Source organism: Panthera onca, chromosome C1, assembly GCF_046562875.1.
Source record: "Panthera onca isolate mPanOnc1 chromosome C1, mPanOnc1 haplotype 2, whole genome shotgun sequence".
NCBI classification, from domain to species: domain Eukaryota; kingdom Metazoa; phylum Chordata; class Mammalia; order Carnivora; family Felidae; genus Panthera; species Panthera onca.
Window position 1 is genome coordinate 45,527,948 of NC_138346.1, and position 15,583 is coordinate 45,543,530.

The 15,583-nt window shown below is 38.7% G+C and overlaps 1 protein-coding gene and 1 long non-coding RNA gene across 5 annotated transcripts in view; one reads left to right on the top strand and one right to left on the bottom strand.

Annotated features, from left to right (window-relative positions):
* The window catches only part of WDR75 (WD repeat domain 75), a 30,687-nt gene extending 22,638 nt beyond the window's left edge, over positions 1 to 8,049 (bottom strand). The window contains exons 1-2 of one of the 2 annotated variants that reach the window (XM_060622310.3): positions 7,886 to 8,049; positions 2,384 to 2,513 (exon numbers count right to left, since the gene is read on the bottom strand). In XM_060622310.3, the coding sequence (XP_060478293.2) occupies positions 2,384 to 2,513; positions 7,886 to 7,971 (216 nt within the window). In that variant the 5' untranslated portion in view covers positions 7,972 to 8,049. Of the gene's footprint in view, positions 1 to 2,004; positions 2,168 to 2,383; positions 2,514 to 7,885 lie in introns of those variants that run through there. The other variant, XM_060622311.3, reaches the window with a different exon arrangement.
* Positions 8,050 to 8,063: 14 nt separating this feature from the next.
* The window catches only part of LOC144617144 (uncharacterized), a 191,612-nt gene continuing 184,092 nt past the window's right edge, over positions 8,064 to 15,583 (top strand). For 2 of the 3 annotated variants that reach the window (XR_013557233.1, XR_013557234.1), the window contains exons 1-3: positions 8,064 to 8,168; positions 8,352 to 8,430; positions 13,092 to 13,318. This is a non-coding gene — a long non-coding RNA (uncharacterized LOC144617144). The remainder of the gene's footprint in view (positions 8,169 to 8,351; positions 8,431 to 13,091; positions 13,319 to 15,583) is intronic. The other variant, XR_013557232.1, reaches the window with a different exon arrangement.

Consider the following 15,583-nt stretch of genomic DNA (forward strand, 5'->3'; position numbering starts at 1 on the left):
AATTTTACTAAGGCTACACTGGATTACTTGTTGCCATTACGGTGAAAATACATCACTTAGAACATTTATAAAGAATTTTAAGTTTTCTGAAAGCGGCAATTTTAAGATTTCTGCCAATGAGGACATGGAATCAGAGAACAGAAAATGGTATCATCTATTCAAGTAAAAGAATTAGGTCATGTAGGGGCGCCTGGGTGGCTCAGTCGGTTGAGCGTCCGACTTCGGCTCAGGTCATGATCTCACGGTCTGTGAGTTCGAGCCCCGCGTCGGGCTCTGGGCCGACAGCTCAGAGCCCAGAGCCTGTTTCAGATTCTGTGTCTCCCTCTCTCTCTGACCCTCCCCCGTTCATGCTCTGTCTCTGTCTCAAAAAAATAAATAAAAGTTTAAAAAAAAAAAAAAAAAAGAATTATGTCATGTAGAAAATATACATCACAATTACTACATATAAAGAAAGGATCATGAAAAAGGATTAGTAAAACATAACCAACCATACAATCACTGTCAAAACACAATGGTTAACACACAAATCCTATGACTCTGAAGTGCAGAAAATCTGCACTCCTCATCACCTCAACCAAACCTTTCAATAAAAGCATTCTCTAACTTTATTAACTTTCAGTCACGTGAATAGATCTTTTATGCAATGATACATGGTTTTTGTTTGGCTACAAAACGTAGTCATACTGACTTCAGAAATTCCAGTTTTAATGAAAGGATACTGCTGCTATGAAAAACATCCAAGTGCTACACATAACAATGAACCGTTCTGTTAAACCCCCATAGCAAGGAAAGTAAACTGTGCTTGCACTCTGCAGGAAAGCTACTTAACTTTGACTTTCATGTAGTAGCTTATTTAATTTTGGAAAGAAAAGATCCCTGTTACGTTAGGCCCGACTTCTTTGTGATAACAACACAGTGAATGGCGATACAAATAAACCCATTCTTGTATCAAGCAATAACTTCCATGTTGGCAGTAAGTAATCTAGAAAAATGGAACTTGATAAAAAACTAGAGCAAGAGAGGGGTGCCTGGGTAGCTCAGTCAGTTAAGCATCCAACTCTTGATTTCAGCTCAGGTCATGATCTCATCATTTGAGAGATTGAGCCCTGCATCGAGCTCTACACTGACAGTGTGGACCCTGCTTGGGATTCTCTCTTTCCCTCTCCCTCTCACTGCCCCTTCCCCATTCATGCTCTTTCTCTCTCTCTCTAAAATAAATAATTAAAAAAACAAAACAAACTAGAGCACGAGTCAACCACTTTTGAGATGTCTTTAGTGGTTGCTGAAATTTAAGAACAGAATTAAAATGACATTATTTCTGAATTCTGAGCTGCTTTGTGGGGTGAGTGGGAAGGTCTAGACTAAATTAGATTCCCAAGTTTGCCCTGAAATTAACTGGTCCATCCAATGACTAATCCTTCTTGTCCAGCACTGGCCTTAAGAAAACATCTGCACCAACACTAAAGAGCCTCATATGTAAAGGAAAAGATCTAAAACATCAATACCTCTTGGCCAGCATTTTGAAAAATGGGTTCCAGAAACCAAAGGGGTTAAGGACATTTAAGCTTGAGAAACACCAAACAGTATGCACCCTTTTTGGATATTTGTAATGCATATAAAAGGATTTGAGAAGATCTACAACCAAGAAATTCATCTAACTGTGCCTAACCTTCAATTTCAGTAACTCACACAGCCAAGAATGTTTTCTTTCAAGCAACATCTATTAGCATTCTCTGGAATAAATGGTTTTACAGAATACAGCATGGGCAATGTAGATCTAGGCTGTGACCCTATTTTAATAACTAAAAATGTTAAAAAGTACCCTGAATCAAAAAAATCAACATATAGGTTTCTGCTGCTACCTGAAAGTAGAGTAATTCTATGAAACCTTTCATAGAAAGGTGGAAATGGTGTAAAACAAAGAAGCAATTACCATTAATTTATACGAACAATTTTGAGCATTCCCACATCCAAAGAATAACCTCTCTTAGGCTTTTCTGATACTTTGGGATTCATCTTGCTAATGGATGTACAACATATATTGAGATAAAGCACAGATGATCATAGCTTAAAGCTATGGTAGCTTGATGCTGAGCAGTTCCTGGGGAAGGAGCCTGGTGGGGCCACTCTCACTGCCAGGGGTGCGTGCTGCCTCTACATCACCCTGCTGCAAAATAAACACGGAATGCTTTTTTGATTTTCATCTTTTTTTGGTTTGTTTTTTTTTTTATAAAAATGAAGTGGCACGATACGAACTTTTGAAAAGCAAGGGATGCATGTATTTTTCTAATTGTAACTTGGTAAGTTTCCCAGCTAAAATCAAATCATAATTTTCTGGTAACAACAAAGCCAATATTACATTTAATTATAAATCATTTGACACCTGTAGATGATTGTTGGGGTTGAGCTGGATTCCAGTCACCAGATTTCTGTGCCCTTGCAATATGTGTACACATTCTTCTGTAGCTGTGCTATGAACTTTAACAAAGTCACCAGAGACACAGAAGATATACCTGGAAATAAGAAAAAAATAAATTTCATGTATTCTGTATACAGCATAATCTTTGTTTTATAGTTCATGAAAAATCTTTTTCACTTGCAACAGAGGTTTCTTTTAAAACCAACAGTTTCAAAAAAAATAAAACAAAATAAAACCAACAGTTTCAAGAACTACATACTAAAAATTGTGTGCTATGTTCTCACTTACCACGTACCATTACTCTAACAGCATCTTCCCATGTCCCCCCTGCTCTCCGTTGTTCACTGGGGACACCACCTTACAAACACTAAGTCAAATCTCTCTCTAGTTGGCAAGGCCTCTTTTATAGCAAAGTATAAAGACTTTGTGACAGTTCTTTCACTTGTTGCCGAAATGTTGGTTTTGTTTTTGTCTTTCTGGATTTGTGGCTTTCTTCAAAATAGGAGAGGCTACTAAATTACTAAAAGGAGTTAAGTGGGGGCAATATTTGACAATTTTCATTACGGATATAACCACAGAACAGAGCTCATAGTATAGTAGTACAAACCTTCTAGTCTCTACAAAATAAAAAATGTTCTGTGCCTATTACGTAGAACATTATACATGTCTAATAGGGTGTTTTTCCATGCAGTACAGAAGGTACAAACCACAGAATCCCCAGGCCAGATCTCTTCTCTGTGTTCCCAAAGCAACCTGTACATGACTTGATCCTACTACTTTTCACACTGTGTTGCCATTACTTGTTTACAAATATATCCCCCTTCCTTATTAGGCCATAAGCTCCCATTGGGCAAATGCCTTAAATTTATCTTTGATTCCCAATGTCCAATCCAGTTTGTTGAACAGAACCCACTCAATTCTCAGAGATTTTGTAAACTATCTGGATAAAATGAACCAATAAAAAAAATTACAAGATAACAAAAGAGTAAATCTTCTAATGCTGACCAGGATCACTACTACCCTATTTTATCAATTCTAAGACACCTGCTTTTTCACATGTTCACCTCTCTGAAATCAGGATGCATTATTCTAAGTGCCAGGAGGCAATCATGAAATGACTTGTTTCACTGTCTAAAAGATTAAGCAAGTTCAAGCAACAAAACATCTGAGACATATGGTTACCCTTCTGGCTGGATCCTCCTCTTCATTCCCATGAGTACCTTAATTCAGAGTCTTAACATCTCCAGCCTGGACCTAAGGGCTTCTTACAGTCTCCAGGTGTGGCCCTTCAATTCCTCTTTCCCACTCACACCAGATTAACTTTGCAAATTTGACATTACTTCTCTAAAGATAAAATTAAATTACAGTTTGTCAATGTTTTCCCACTGCCTTTGGGATATGATCTAAACTCCTAAGGCCTTTGGTGATTTGACCTGATCTAAGTGGAGCTACTTTGTCATTTTAAAACTGTCCTCTAGTCAAGTGGTTTACAACTCCACTACCCTCCCACTCCCCACAGACACACCCCATTATACCAAAAGGTTGGCTAGGCATTCCCTGAGATGGTGGTGGGTGAAGGGTACTATGTGCCAGGAAAACTCCCTGATTCTGATATGCTTCCCCAGAGAAAAGGAATTTCCTCTCTCCTTGCTCCTCCACAGAGAATGGCTTTAAATTTGAAAGCAAGTGCCCAAAAGAAACACTCTCTCCCTGCTTTTGTATACATCGCTGTCTACACAGAATACTCTTTCTTTCTGACTACTTCCTTAAGACAGATTCAGCACACGTGAAGCCTTCCTGCATTTTCTCATTCTAGAGCAGCACCACTCTTAATGTGCTTATACAAGATGCTAGGCTTAGCTCTATAAGAGCACTGACCACACAGCATATTGAAGCCTTCCCCTACTAGACTGTAAGCTCTTTGAGGGGAGGAAAGGTGTGTTTACTTACTATAAATAATAATAGAAATATAGTAGGTAGAAAAAGGACACAGTTTTAAGAAGTCAAACAAATGGGTTTGAATGCCAGCTTTACCACATATGGGCTGAATGCTGGGAGAATTTAATTCTCTAAAACATCACTGTTCTCTGCTGTAAAAGGCAGGTAATGGTTTCTCACAGGGTTATTATGAGGACTAAAGGAAACAACACATGCAAATGCACCCTTAGCACACACAGTATGCTTAGCACACTCAAATGCTTTCATAAAATCAGAATACCTAAAACCCTGCAGACAGAAATGCATGTAAAGCATAGACCACAATGCCTGCCACATGATTCAATCAACTTTACTGAAATGGAGAAGTTAGGGATGCTTTCAAACAGGAACCAGAATTTAAATGAGGCTCCAAAGGATGCATAGAGCTGGGAACGAAAGAGAATACCAACATAAACATAAGCTGGGAAATAATTAACACAGTACCTACAAGAGATAGGAAATGACCTAACAAGCAAAGTGTATATGATGGGTTATGTCAGGAAATAATTGGGTAAGGAGAGTCAAGCTAGATCAGGGAAAGTCATGAAAGCCAGAGAAAAGAGCTGTAGATAAGGAAGGCAACAGAAGATTAATAGGGTTCTGAGCAAGACTAGGAATAAGGGTGAGAGTTATGATAGTAACACTTAAGGAAAATTATTACAGCAGTATACAGAATGGTCTGCAAAAGAGTATTTAGAGTTGGACACCAGCTTTGTGGGAATTTAGGAATGTAAAAGACAAGAATGACCTACTTTTTAAATTTTCTATACCTTAGCAACCTAATGCTTAGCACCATGTAACTGTGGGAGCTAAAAGGATGTAATATAAACAGTGCTGGACTGGGAGTCAGTAATAACTGATACAGGAATACAAGCTATTCTCATGTATACCCACCTCACGACTTGCCTCTTGTAACAACCCCCTCAAGTAGGCAGAACAGAGTTTTTGTCTTAGTTCCAAGAGGACCCAATGAACAAGAGGAAACAGATAAAACTCCACGATTCTAGTCTTATTTACTATCTCAGCTTTCTTGATGACCTCCTTGAAGCAAAATACAAAATTACCTTATTCCTTTTTGTATAAATTTTTGTATAGCCAAAATTTTGTATAGCCAACACCTGTAGTACCTTTTAGATAATATCCAAAGCCTTGATGAGTTCATTATGACCCTGTTCATTTGCTAGAGAGCTGATTTTAATTACTACTTTTTATATAGACACAAACAAAACCCAAACACTCCACATCTAAATCTTCACCAAATTCCCCAAACTTCAGTACTGATTTTCTACCTACTTATTAGGTCCACCTGGTCATTTCATAGGTACTTTAAACTCAACAGGTCCCAAAGTGAACTCGCTATCTCGTTAATCCTAAGTGCTGATTCACTCCAAAATTGTCTATTCTCTTCATCTTCATTATCTTGGTTTAGGCCAAAGTAATTTCTTGTCTGAATGCCTGCATTAGCCTTTTAAGCCATGGTCTGCACTCTTCCAGATTCTTCTCCCACCACTTCCCTATACTTTATGCTACAAACTATACTGACTTTACACACATCACACTACCTACCCCTCCCACCCTACCCCAGCAACTTCAAGCTGCGCACTTCACCTGGATGCCTTCCCCCAATATCAGTGGTGGAACAAACTCCTGTTAGTCTTGCAAGGTCCCACTACTGAAGGGAAACTTTCACTATATAACTCCCTCCTCTATGCCATCTGTGTACCTCAAGTATGCTAAGTCAACCTACCTCTGATCTTGCCACTCTCCACCACTTATTACTTAGTTTTATGCATAGTCTTCGGATTAACATTCTTGAAGAAACACAATCATGTTACCTTCCACCGCCCTCCATCTAGGGAATAAAAAAAATAGTCTCTTTGGACCAAACAACCAAGAACGGGCTTCACATTCCTTTTTCAACCTCACTAGCTCTCTTCATATAGTAGTCATATGAGCTAACTGTACCACAGTCTGTTCAATATATTTAGGTTTCTACTCTTGCTTATACTGTGCCCACTATCTGGAATGCCTTCCATCCATATCCTCTAGTCAAAATACCATTCACCTATTTAGGCCTAGCCTAAATGTCATTTCCTCAGCAACCTGTCCATCCTCACCAGTCTGAAGTACTCTCTCTTTAGTAACTCCCAAGGAACCATAGTATGCAACATCTGTTACTAATTATTTTTTTCCTCACTAGACTGTAAAATCTTGAAAATAGGATCAATATTAAAATTATCTTAATTTTTGTCACGTCAGCTTGTTATAAATAATACGTAGCTGACAAATACTTTAAAACGAATTGTAGGACTTGGTAAATGAAACACACTGCATCTCATCCTAAGTTGTAGAAGCACTACACTGGAAAAAGAAACTGGATTCCTAGCTGTAAGCAGAACTTTGACACCTTGAAATCTCAGTTTCTTCCTGATTTATAAGATGAATATCAACAAAGCTCTCTTTCATGTAAAGACCAAGGATTCTTCTTTTTTTTCTTGCCTCTACTGCTATTTATGAAAACTCCTTCAGTCATGCATGCATTCAACAACTATCATACACCCATAAGCAAGACACTGTGGGGGATACAAACTTTCATAAGATATTACCGTTACTCTTCTAAGACAGAAAGGGTTAATTAACTAAGGGTCACTCGGTCCTTAAATGATTTGAAAACCTCTTTCTACGAGATGTCATTTGTAAATTATACTGACAATAGAGCAATGACAGCTGACACACACTGAGCCATTAAGTACCAGGCTTGTTTTACCTGATTTATATGTATTAAAGCACTTAACCCTCTCAACAACCCTAGGAATTGGATTACAAAATACTATTCCTGTTTTAGGATGAGACTACTGAGGCAAAGATAAAGAACTTGCAAAGGTCACACAATGTAAGAACCGGGTTTTGAACCCAGGGAGTAGTTTGGTTTCCAGCTATACTGAACTCCCGAGAATAGAGACCAGGGCTTCCATACGTAATCATTCCGCACAGACTCTAACATCAGTATCACGCATAGTTGCAATAAGGTTGCCAAAATACATCTTTAGGGGAAAGAAGAGTGTGGAGAAAATGGAAATCTTTGATCTTTCAGTAATTCAAAGTCACGACTCTTTCCGAAAAAACACTCCTCGCAGTACTGCAAGGGCAGTGATGTACAGATCTTTGCCCAGACTTTCTCGCCGCCCCACGGCAGAGCTGATTCCAGGCACGTGGGCCCGCCCCCGGTCCCTCAACCACCTGCAGGTAAACTGTCCCGTAAAGAAGCCTCAGCCTGCAGTGCCACGGGACTAAGTGGTTTCTCACTCCTCTAAACAGCACTGAGGCAACCGTTCCCTTACGCGGGGCCTGGGGACTCCCGCACGCGCCCCCTTCCCAGAGCCTAGAACCGCCGGTTGGCGAGTCCGGACTGGCCTGACAGTTCTTTCCTCCCCCTCCCCGGGGACTCATGTCCCTCAGCCCGGCTGACAGTGCGCGGTGGCCCCATACTTAGAATCCGCAGAGAACACAGCTCTCCTAAAGTTCAACTCGCTGCCGCCGCAACGAACCACGCGGACACTCTCCTCCTCCACCATCTTCGCGCAGACGCAGGAACTCACGACCGCCCGCAAGCCCCGAACTTCCTTGACGGAGGCCGGGCGCTCGGGCACGAGTCTCAGCCCACAAAAGGCGTGCACGGGCTTCTCTAGGCTTCAGTCTCTATGGTAGGACCCAGCGCCTGTGCCGCCATCTTTTTTGGGGGCAACTTTAAATTACAACACAGGTAGGAAAGGTGAGACAATGAATTTGTATTAGAAATCTTTGAACTCTTAGTACAAATAAGTTTCTCTCTGGCCTGTTAATTTGATTCTACCTACAACTTCGTTCGCCAGAAGGGAAGGGTGGCCTATTGTGTATCACGTGACCTCCAGACGGCCTCCCTTTCCACTCACCAAGGCCTTTCCTTTCTCGGTAGTGATTCGGGCGCTGCGAGATGACGCCAACATATTCGTGCCACCTGGTTTCACCGCTCAGCTTAGTTCTTGGGTGGAAAGGTAGCTTTCTACTATTTGCATAGATGTTTGTCCCTTTCATTAGCCGTCATTTTCTCCTTTTCCGCCGAGCGTAGCATAGGTCTCTACAAAATCTCCGCAACTCCAAAGGCCTTGCCTTTTCCTTTGGACACCTTGGCCCCTGCTCCGGAATTCTGATGCATCCGTTTTTCTGTTCGGTGGAGCTGCTCGCACCGATCTGACATTCCCTCCCACTTCGGCCCAAGTTCCGACGCCGCTGCTCCCAGTTTGGCTATTTTTTTTTTCTTTTTTTTTTTTTGTGCCTGTTGCTTTGCTTTTAGCTTTTCCATTAGTCCACCTTGCCTGTAGGTTAGGAGCCCCCGAACTCGGAGCATGGGTAGGCCTCTATCACCATTCCTTTTTATAACGCTGTGTACATCCTCTTCGTGGTCCAGGTCTATTAGGGGTACACTTACCTTTATTCACTCATTAAGTACACATTTATCAATCCCCTTGCCGGCACTGTACCACTACTAAGTGAAGAGCCACTGACAGCTTAATTTTATTTATTTTTTTAAATGTCTTTTTTCAAAAATGTCTTATTTTATTTTTGAGAGAGAGAGATTGTAAGCGGGGGAGGGACAGAGAGAGAGAGAGAGAGAGAGACAGAATTTGAAGCAGGTTCCAGGCTCTGCACTGTCAGCGCAGAGCGAGGCATGGGGCTCAAACCCAGAGATCATGACCTGAGCCAAAGTCATTCGACCGACTGAGCCACCCAGGTGCCCCCTGACAGCTTAATTTTAGCAGGAACAGGTCTGCCCTGTACGTGTTACCTCTTGCTAGGCTACAATTTATCAGTTTTCTGGAGACAAATAATAATTATTGTGAGGTACGGTGCAAAACAGATGGGACCCCTGTCCTGTTAACCTTCCACGGGAGGGACAATAAAATTGTTTTACAAATTAATGACAGATTGTGTGCTAAAGAAAATAAGACTTTAATATGAGAGAAAATGGTTTTCTCTGAGGAGGTTTAGGTTTAACCTGATGACTATGTTTGTTAAAGTTATGCAGGTTAAAAAATACTTTAAAAATTCATTGTTAATACAGATTTGCTGTAAAATAATTCAGTACAGAAATATGATTAGGATCACTCCCACCCACGGATATCTCTCCACTGCTAAAAGTTTGGTGTGTATGCTTCTTGATATTTTTCTAGGTATCCATATACTTTCACATTATTCTTCAGTACAGAGCACTACATAATTCTTTTTCCCTCTCTCTAGGTTTTTCACTGCATACAGATTTTATCTCCTTTTTAGTGACTGCATAGTATTCCACAGAGTAACCGTGCCATCACTGATTAAGGCATTTTCCCAAAGGTGGATATTTAGTCATTTCCATTTTGTAAAGTGGCAAATAGTGCTATAGAGAACATGAATTTGTGACAGCATTGCTATAGGAGAGATTCCTAGAATAAGTACTGTAGGATTGAGGGATATCTACATTTTTATTTTGAAGGAATATTTTGCGGAACTGAGATATGTGTTATTGGGGAAGCTAGGGGGAATAACTAATGGCAGCCAAAAAAGGGGAGACATTTAACTTTGCTTTGTAGTCTCAAGTTGGGGGGGGGTACATAAGGAGAGAGTTATAAGATAGTATGTTTTCTTAAGAACTCATGAGGGAAAAGGACTGATGAAATGGTGTTAGGCAATTTTATTTGGTGTTAGGCAATTAGCAACAATTGAAAGGTAGCCAGGGCTAGGTAATCCATTATTTGAAATTTAGATTGTAATGTGGGGTTTTATCTTTTACTCATTGCTTTATTGGGTGGTTGTTTTCTTACTGTTGAGTTTTGAGATTATTTATTTTGGATACACTTTCCTTGTCAAATATGTGAATTGTGAATATTTTCTTCTGAACTACGGCTTGTCTTTTCATTCTGTTAATAGTGTCTCTCGTGGTACTAAAGTTTTAAATTTGCATGAAGTGCAGTTTATCAGTTTTTTTTCTTTTCTGGATCATACTTTTATTGTTGGACCTAAGACCTTCTTACCTATTCCACACTCATGATGATTTTCTCTTATATTTTATACAAGGAATTTTATGTTTTATAGTTAATATTTAGGTCTGTGATCCATTCTGAATTAATTTACATTTGATTCTTTTTTACAGCCTCTATTTTTTCCATGAAAATTTCTATCTTTCCATTTCTTTTAAGAGCATTTTACCTACTTTTTGGAGTATTGTTATAATTACTGAATTAAAGTCTTTTCTAATAATTTCAACATTTGGGTCATCTTGGTGTTGGTGCCTGTTAATTGCCTTTCCTTTAAGAGTTATTGAGATTTTTCTGGTTTTGGTTTTGTGTGTTGAATAATTTCATATTTTATCTCAGACGTAATGTTAAGAGATCCTGGATCCTATTAAAATCCTTCAAGCCTTGGCCATGTTAATTCTGTGTAGTCTCATGCATGCATAGCTCAGAAGTGAGCCCAGTATTAATGATTTAAAAGTTACCTCTCTCCAACTCTTGCTTCTGTGATATTCTATATTTTTGGGCTTCCTTGATTTTCCTTCTTGGTGTTCTGATTAGAAAGTGCAGGCTTTTTCCTCCCACCTTATTGCATACTTTTCCACAATAAGGCCTTGTAATGAGGCTATGTGGTAAGGGCAAAGGATATGTGGGGCCATATGGCCATCTCCCTCTCTCCACCATTGTCATTGCTGCTGAGTAACTGTACCTTTATTATTGGATCTCATCTGGGGTGGATCCAGGAGAACTAAAAGAGCTCCATTTCATAGGGGACATTACTCCCAAATGGGGGTAGGAGAAAGAGAGAGCTGCTTCATTTCTTGTCACTTGCTACTAGGTCTTCCTTGGAGTCCTCATCTTCCTACCCTACCACTTGTGTTTACCTTGCAGAGGCAGCTGTTAGTTTATTTTGTATTTTGTTTAGAATTTTTAGCTGTAGTTAGTGGGAGAGATAGAGTAGAGTACCCTAATTCCAGTTTGACAGGAGCTGAAATTCTCTAGGTTAACTTCTTAATAGAATTACTCTGATTCTTGTACATAGAGACTGGTGAGATGTTGCAGGGAGTATGGCCGGAGTCGCACAAGATGAGTCTGCAAACAAAGTGCAGTTAAGTGAAGGTCCTCATACTCGAGTTGGAATGAGGCCGGCCCGACTCTAGAATGAAGCTTCTTTTTATTAGGATAATTGCTAAAGACTACATGCATGAAGTCAGCTAAGCAAGTGTGTTGATCAATCTAATGGTTTAGCTTTTCAAGGTTGAATTTTGAGTTAATTGGTTTCTATAACACTAGGAAGGGTCAGGTGTGAAGGAGGATCTGGCCTTGGACACTGTTAATGGCTCTAGGTGTTCCTTGTAAGCCAGATGCAGTGCTATGTAAACATGTCCTAAGGCTTTGCACCTTCTCCAGCCCTTCCCATTTGAAGTCTTTTCCTTTGATGCTTCTCTCCTGCATCTCCCACAGTATGGAAAAAAGGTTTGAAGCTTGAAGCCCTACTAGGAGTGTCTTGAAATAGTGCAGTTGAGAGATAATGGTGGCTTAGACTCGGGCAGTAAGAGTGGTGAGAAATGTTTGCGTTCTGGGTATATTTTGAAGGTAAAACAAATAGTGTTTTCTGATGGATGAAATGTTGTATGTAAGACTATGGGAGAACAGATGACTCCAGAGGTTAGAACTGAGAATTTTGAATATTGAGATCACCATGTTCTGTGAAGGAAAGACTGTGAGAGAACAGATTTTTTTTTTTTTTTTTTTTTTTTTTTTTGCTGGGGTGTGGGGTGGGGGGGGGTGGAACTAGGTATGAGTTTTTTATAAGACATTGAAATGGAGATGCTGAGTAGGCAGCTGAATATCCCGTTGGAATTTAGTGCAGAGATATAAATTTGGGAGTCATTTGGATATAGGTTATATGGAGGGGCAATGAGGATGGCTGAGGTCACCAGTGGAGTGTGTGTAGGTAGAAAATGGAAGAGGTCCAAGGACTGAGTCTCTGAGGTACTTTAATATTTAGGGATCAGGAAGATGAAGAGGAAATGAAAAAGATTGGCTAGTTTACGAACAAAACCAGGAAGGTATGATGCCATGAAAGCCAAATGAAGAAAGAGGTAGAACTGATCTTTTTGTCAACTGTGACTGATAGGTTAAATAGCTAGAAGACAAAGAATTGACTGTTGCACTTAGCAATATGGAAATCACTGGGGGTGTTGATAAGAGTAGTCTTGATGGGAGTGCTGGGAATGAAAATCTTATTTGAGTGGGTTCAGGAGAGAATAGAGAAGTGAAATTGAAGATAGGACTTCTAGGAGTTTTGGTGTACAGAGAAAGGAAGAAACATGATAATAGCTAGAGGGAAAGTGAGGTCAAGAGACACTTTTTTTTTCTTTCTGTTTCTAAGGTAAAGATATAGCAGATAGTAGGCTGATAGAAAAGACATAGGAGAAAGAGAAAAACTGACAATCAAAGAAAGTAAGCAAATAATTGCAGGAACACTTCTTAAATAGGTGAGAAAGGATGGAATCTAGTGTTTAAGTAGAGGGATTGGCCTTTGCCAGGAGCACTGACACTTCAACCATAGAAACGAAAAGAAATAAAGATGAAGGTAGATGGGAAGATGTATTTATGGGAGAATTTGAAATTTTTCTTTTGTTTGCTTTCTATTTTTTCAGTGAAACAGCAAATAAGACAATCAATTGAGATAAGGATTGGGAAGGAGTTGTTGGAGGTTTGAGGAGAGAGAAGATATGGAATAACCATTTAGGATGGCATTCAACCAACTGTGGCCTGTAGGCCAAATGTGGCTTGTCATCTCTCTTGAAAACAAAGTTTTGGGAACACAGGCGTGCCTCCTTGTTAATATATTGTCTATGGCTGCTCTTGCACTACAGTTTCAAAGGTGAGTAGTTGTGACAGAAATTGTATGTCATGAAAAACCTAAAGTATTTACTGTTTGGTCCTTTTCAGAAGAGTGATGCTGACTCTCGGTTTAGGAGGAAGGAAGGGAGAATGGGTGTGTCTATGAAGACTAGAAACATAGATAATATTCTATTTTTTTACAGAATTAAGATATAATTCAACTGGGGAGTTTCACTGTAAAAGACAACTTTTGTTGTTATACTGATAATTTTTTTTCTCAGATTATCAAAATGACATCTCAAAATTTGAAGATTCTAATTTAACTCTCAGATCTCAATTTAAGAGACAAAGCAATAGGGAAAAACTTCATAAAGCTAAAATAATTGCACATTTTAATGACAGCTATGCAAAATAAGCTCTTCAGTAGACTCTGAAGCCCTATCCCCATAAAAATGAACTTACACAAAACTCTATACTTAAGTACCTGGCGTTAATACTTTATGCCTGTTATATCCCCAAGGGATAGTCTAGCTATTTATACTAATCTCTTACTAAATTCTCATTACTATATATAAGCTATACATAAGAAGTACCTGGAGTGCTTTAGAAAATAATGAAACCTCCATAGATTCTGATGAAATTGGTCTGCAGTGTCACCTGGACATCAGAGTTGGTTTTTTTTTTTTTTTAAGTGTGGTGAAGTACACCTAGTATAAAGTTTTTATTAGTGACATTTAGCATATTCACAATGTTACAGAACTATCACTGTATCAAGAATGTTTTTGTCACTCCAAAAGGAAACTTTTTACCTTTAAGTCACTTCTTATTCCCCCTTAATTGCTAGTGTATAGAAATAAAATGGATTTTTGTGTGTTGATATTGTATCCTGCAACTTTGCTGAATTCATTTATAGATCTAATAGTTTTTTGTTGTGTATTCTTTAGGATTTTTTAAAATTTATTATATCATGTCATCTTTTCTAGTTTGCATGTTTTTTGTTTCTTTTTCTCACCTGATTGATCTGACTAGAACTTCTAATACAATGCTGAATAGCAGTGGTGAAAGTGGGCATCCTTGTCTTATTCCTGATCTGAGGGGGAAGGTTTTCAGTCTTTCACTATTGAGCATCATGTTAGCTGTGGGTTTTTCATAAATTCCTTTTATCTTATTGAGGAAATTCCCTTCTATTTCTAGTTTGCTGAGTGTTTATGACTACATTAATGAGGAATATTGGCCTATAGTTTTCTTTTCTGTGGTGTTTTTGGCTCTGGAATTAGAGTAATGTTGGCTTAATAGAATGAGTTAGGAATTGTTTCCTTATCTTCTATTTTTTTCTGGGCAGCTATGAAGGGTTTGTTTTAATTTTTTTAAATATTTGGTAGAATTCACCAGTAAAATAATTTGACCCTGGACTTTTCTTTGTTGGGAAGTTTGTGATTGCTGATTCAGTCTCTACTTGTTATAGGTCTATTGAGATATTCTATTTATTTTTCTGTTAGTTTTGGTAATTCATAACTTTGCAGGAATTTCCTCATTTCATCTAGGTTACCTAGTTTATTTGCTTATAATTCTTCATACCATTCTAATTTTTTTTTTATTTCTGTAAGACTGGTGGTAATGTCCCCACTTTTATTTCTGATCTTAGTTATTTGCATCATCTCTCTCTCTCTCTCTCTCTTTTTTTTAGTCTGCCTAAACATTTGTCAATGAAACATTTTGTTGATCTTTCTAAAGAACCTAATTTTGGTTTCATTGATTTTTCTCTCTATTCTATTTTATCTTTATTATAACTTTTATTACTTTTCCTAACTGTCTTTGAATTTAGCTTTCTTTTCTTTTCTTTTCTTTCTTTTTTTTTTTTTTTTTTTTTTTTTTTTTAGTTCCTTAAGGTGTAAAGTTAGGTTATTGATTTGAGATCTTTCTTTTTGGGCATTAGGGTTATAGAAGCTTCCCAGTTGATCCTAATGCTAAAAGACAAAAGTACTGTCGTGTTTGGAGACAGTCTAGACCTTGCTTACTGGTTATTTACCTTGAGTGTCTATTAGAAACATCTGAAGATCTAAATTTGAATTGGAAGCATCATTATGGGCTTACAACTTATTTTGTTTTTAAAAACATATTTTGTTGGGGTGGGCACCTGATTTCGTCTCAGGACATGATCTCATGGATTCATGAGGTCAAGCCCTGCATTGGGCTCTGTGCTGACAGAGCAGAGCCTGCTTGGGATTCTGTCTTTGCCCCTCCCTTCCCCTCTCTCTCAAAAATAAATAAACTTTAAAAAATGCATTTTGTTACTAAGCCTGGG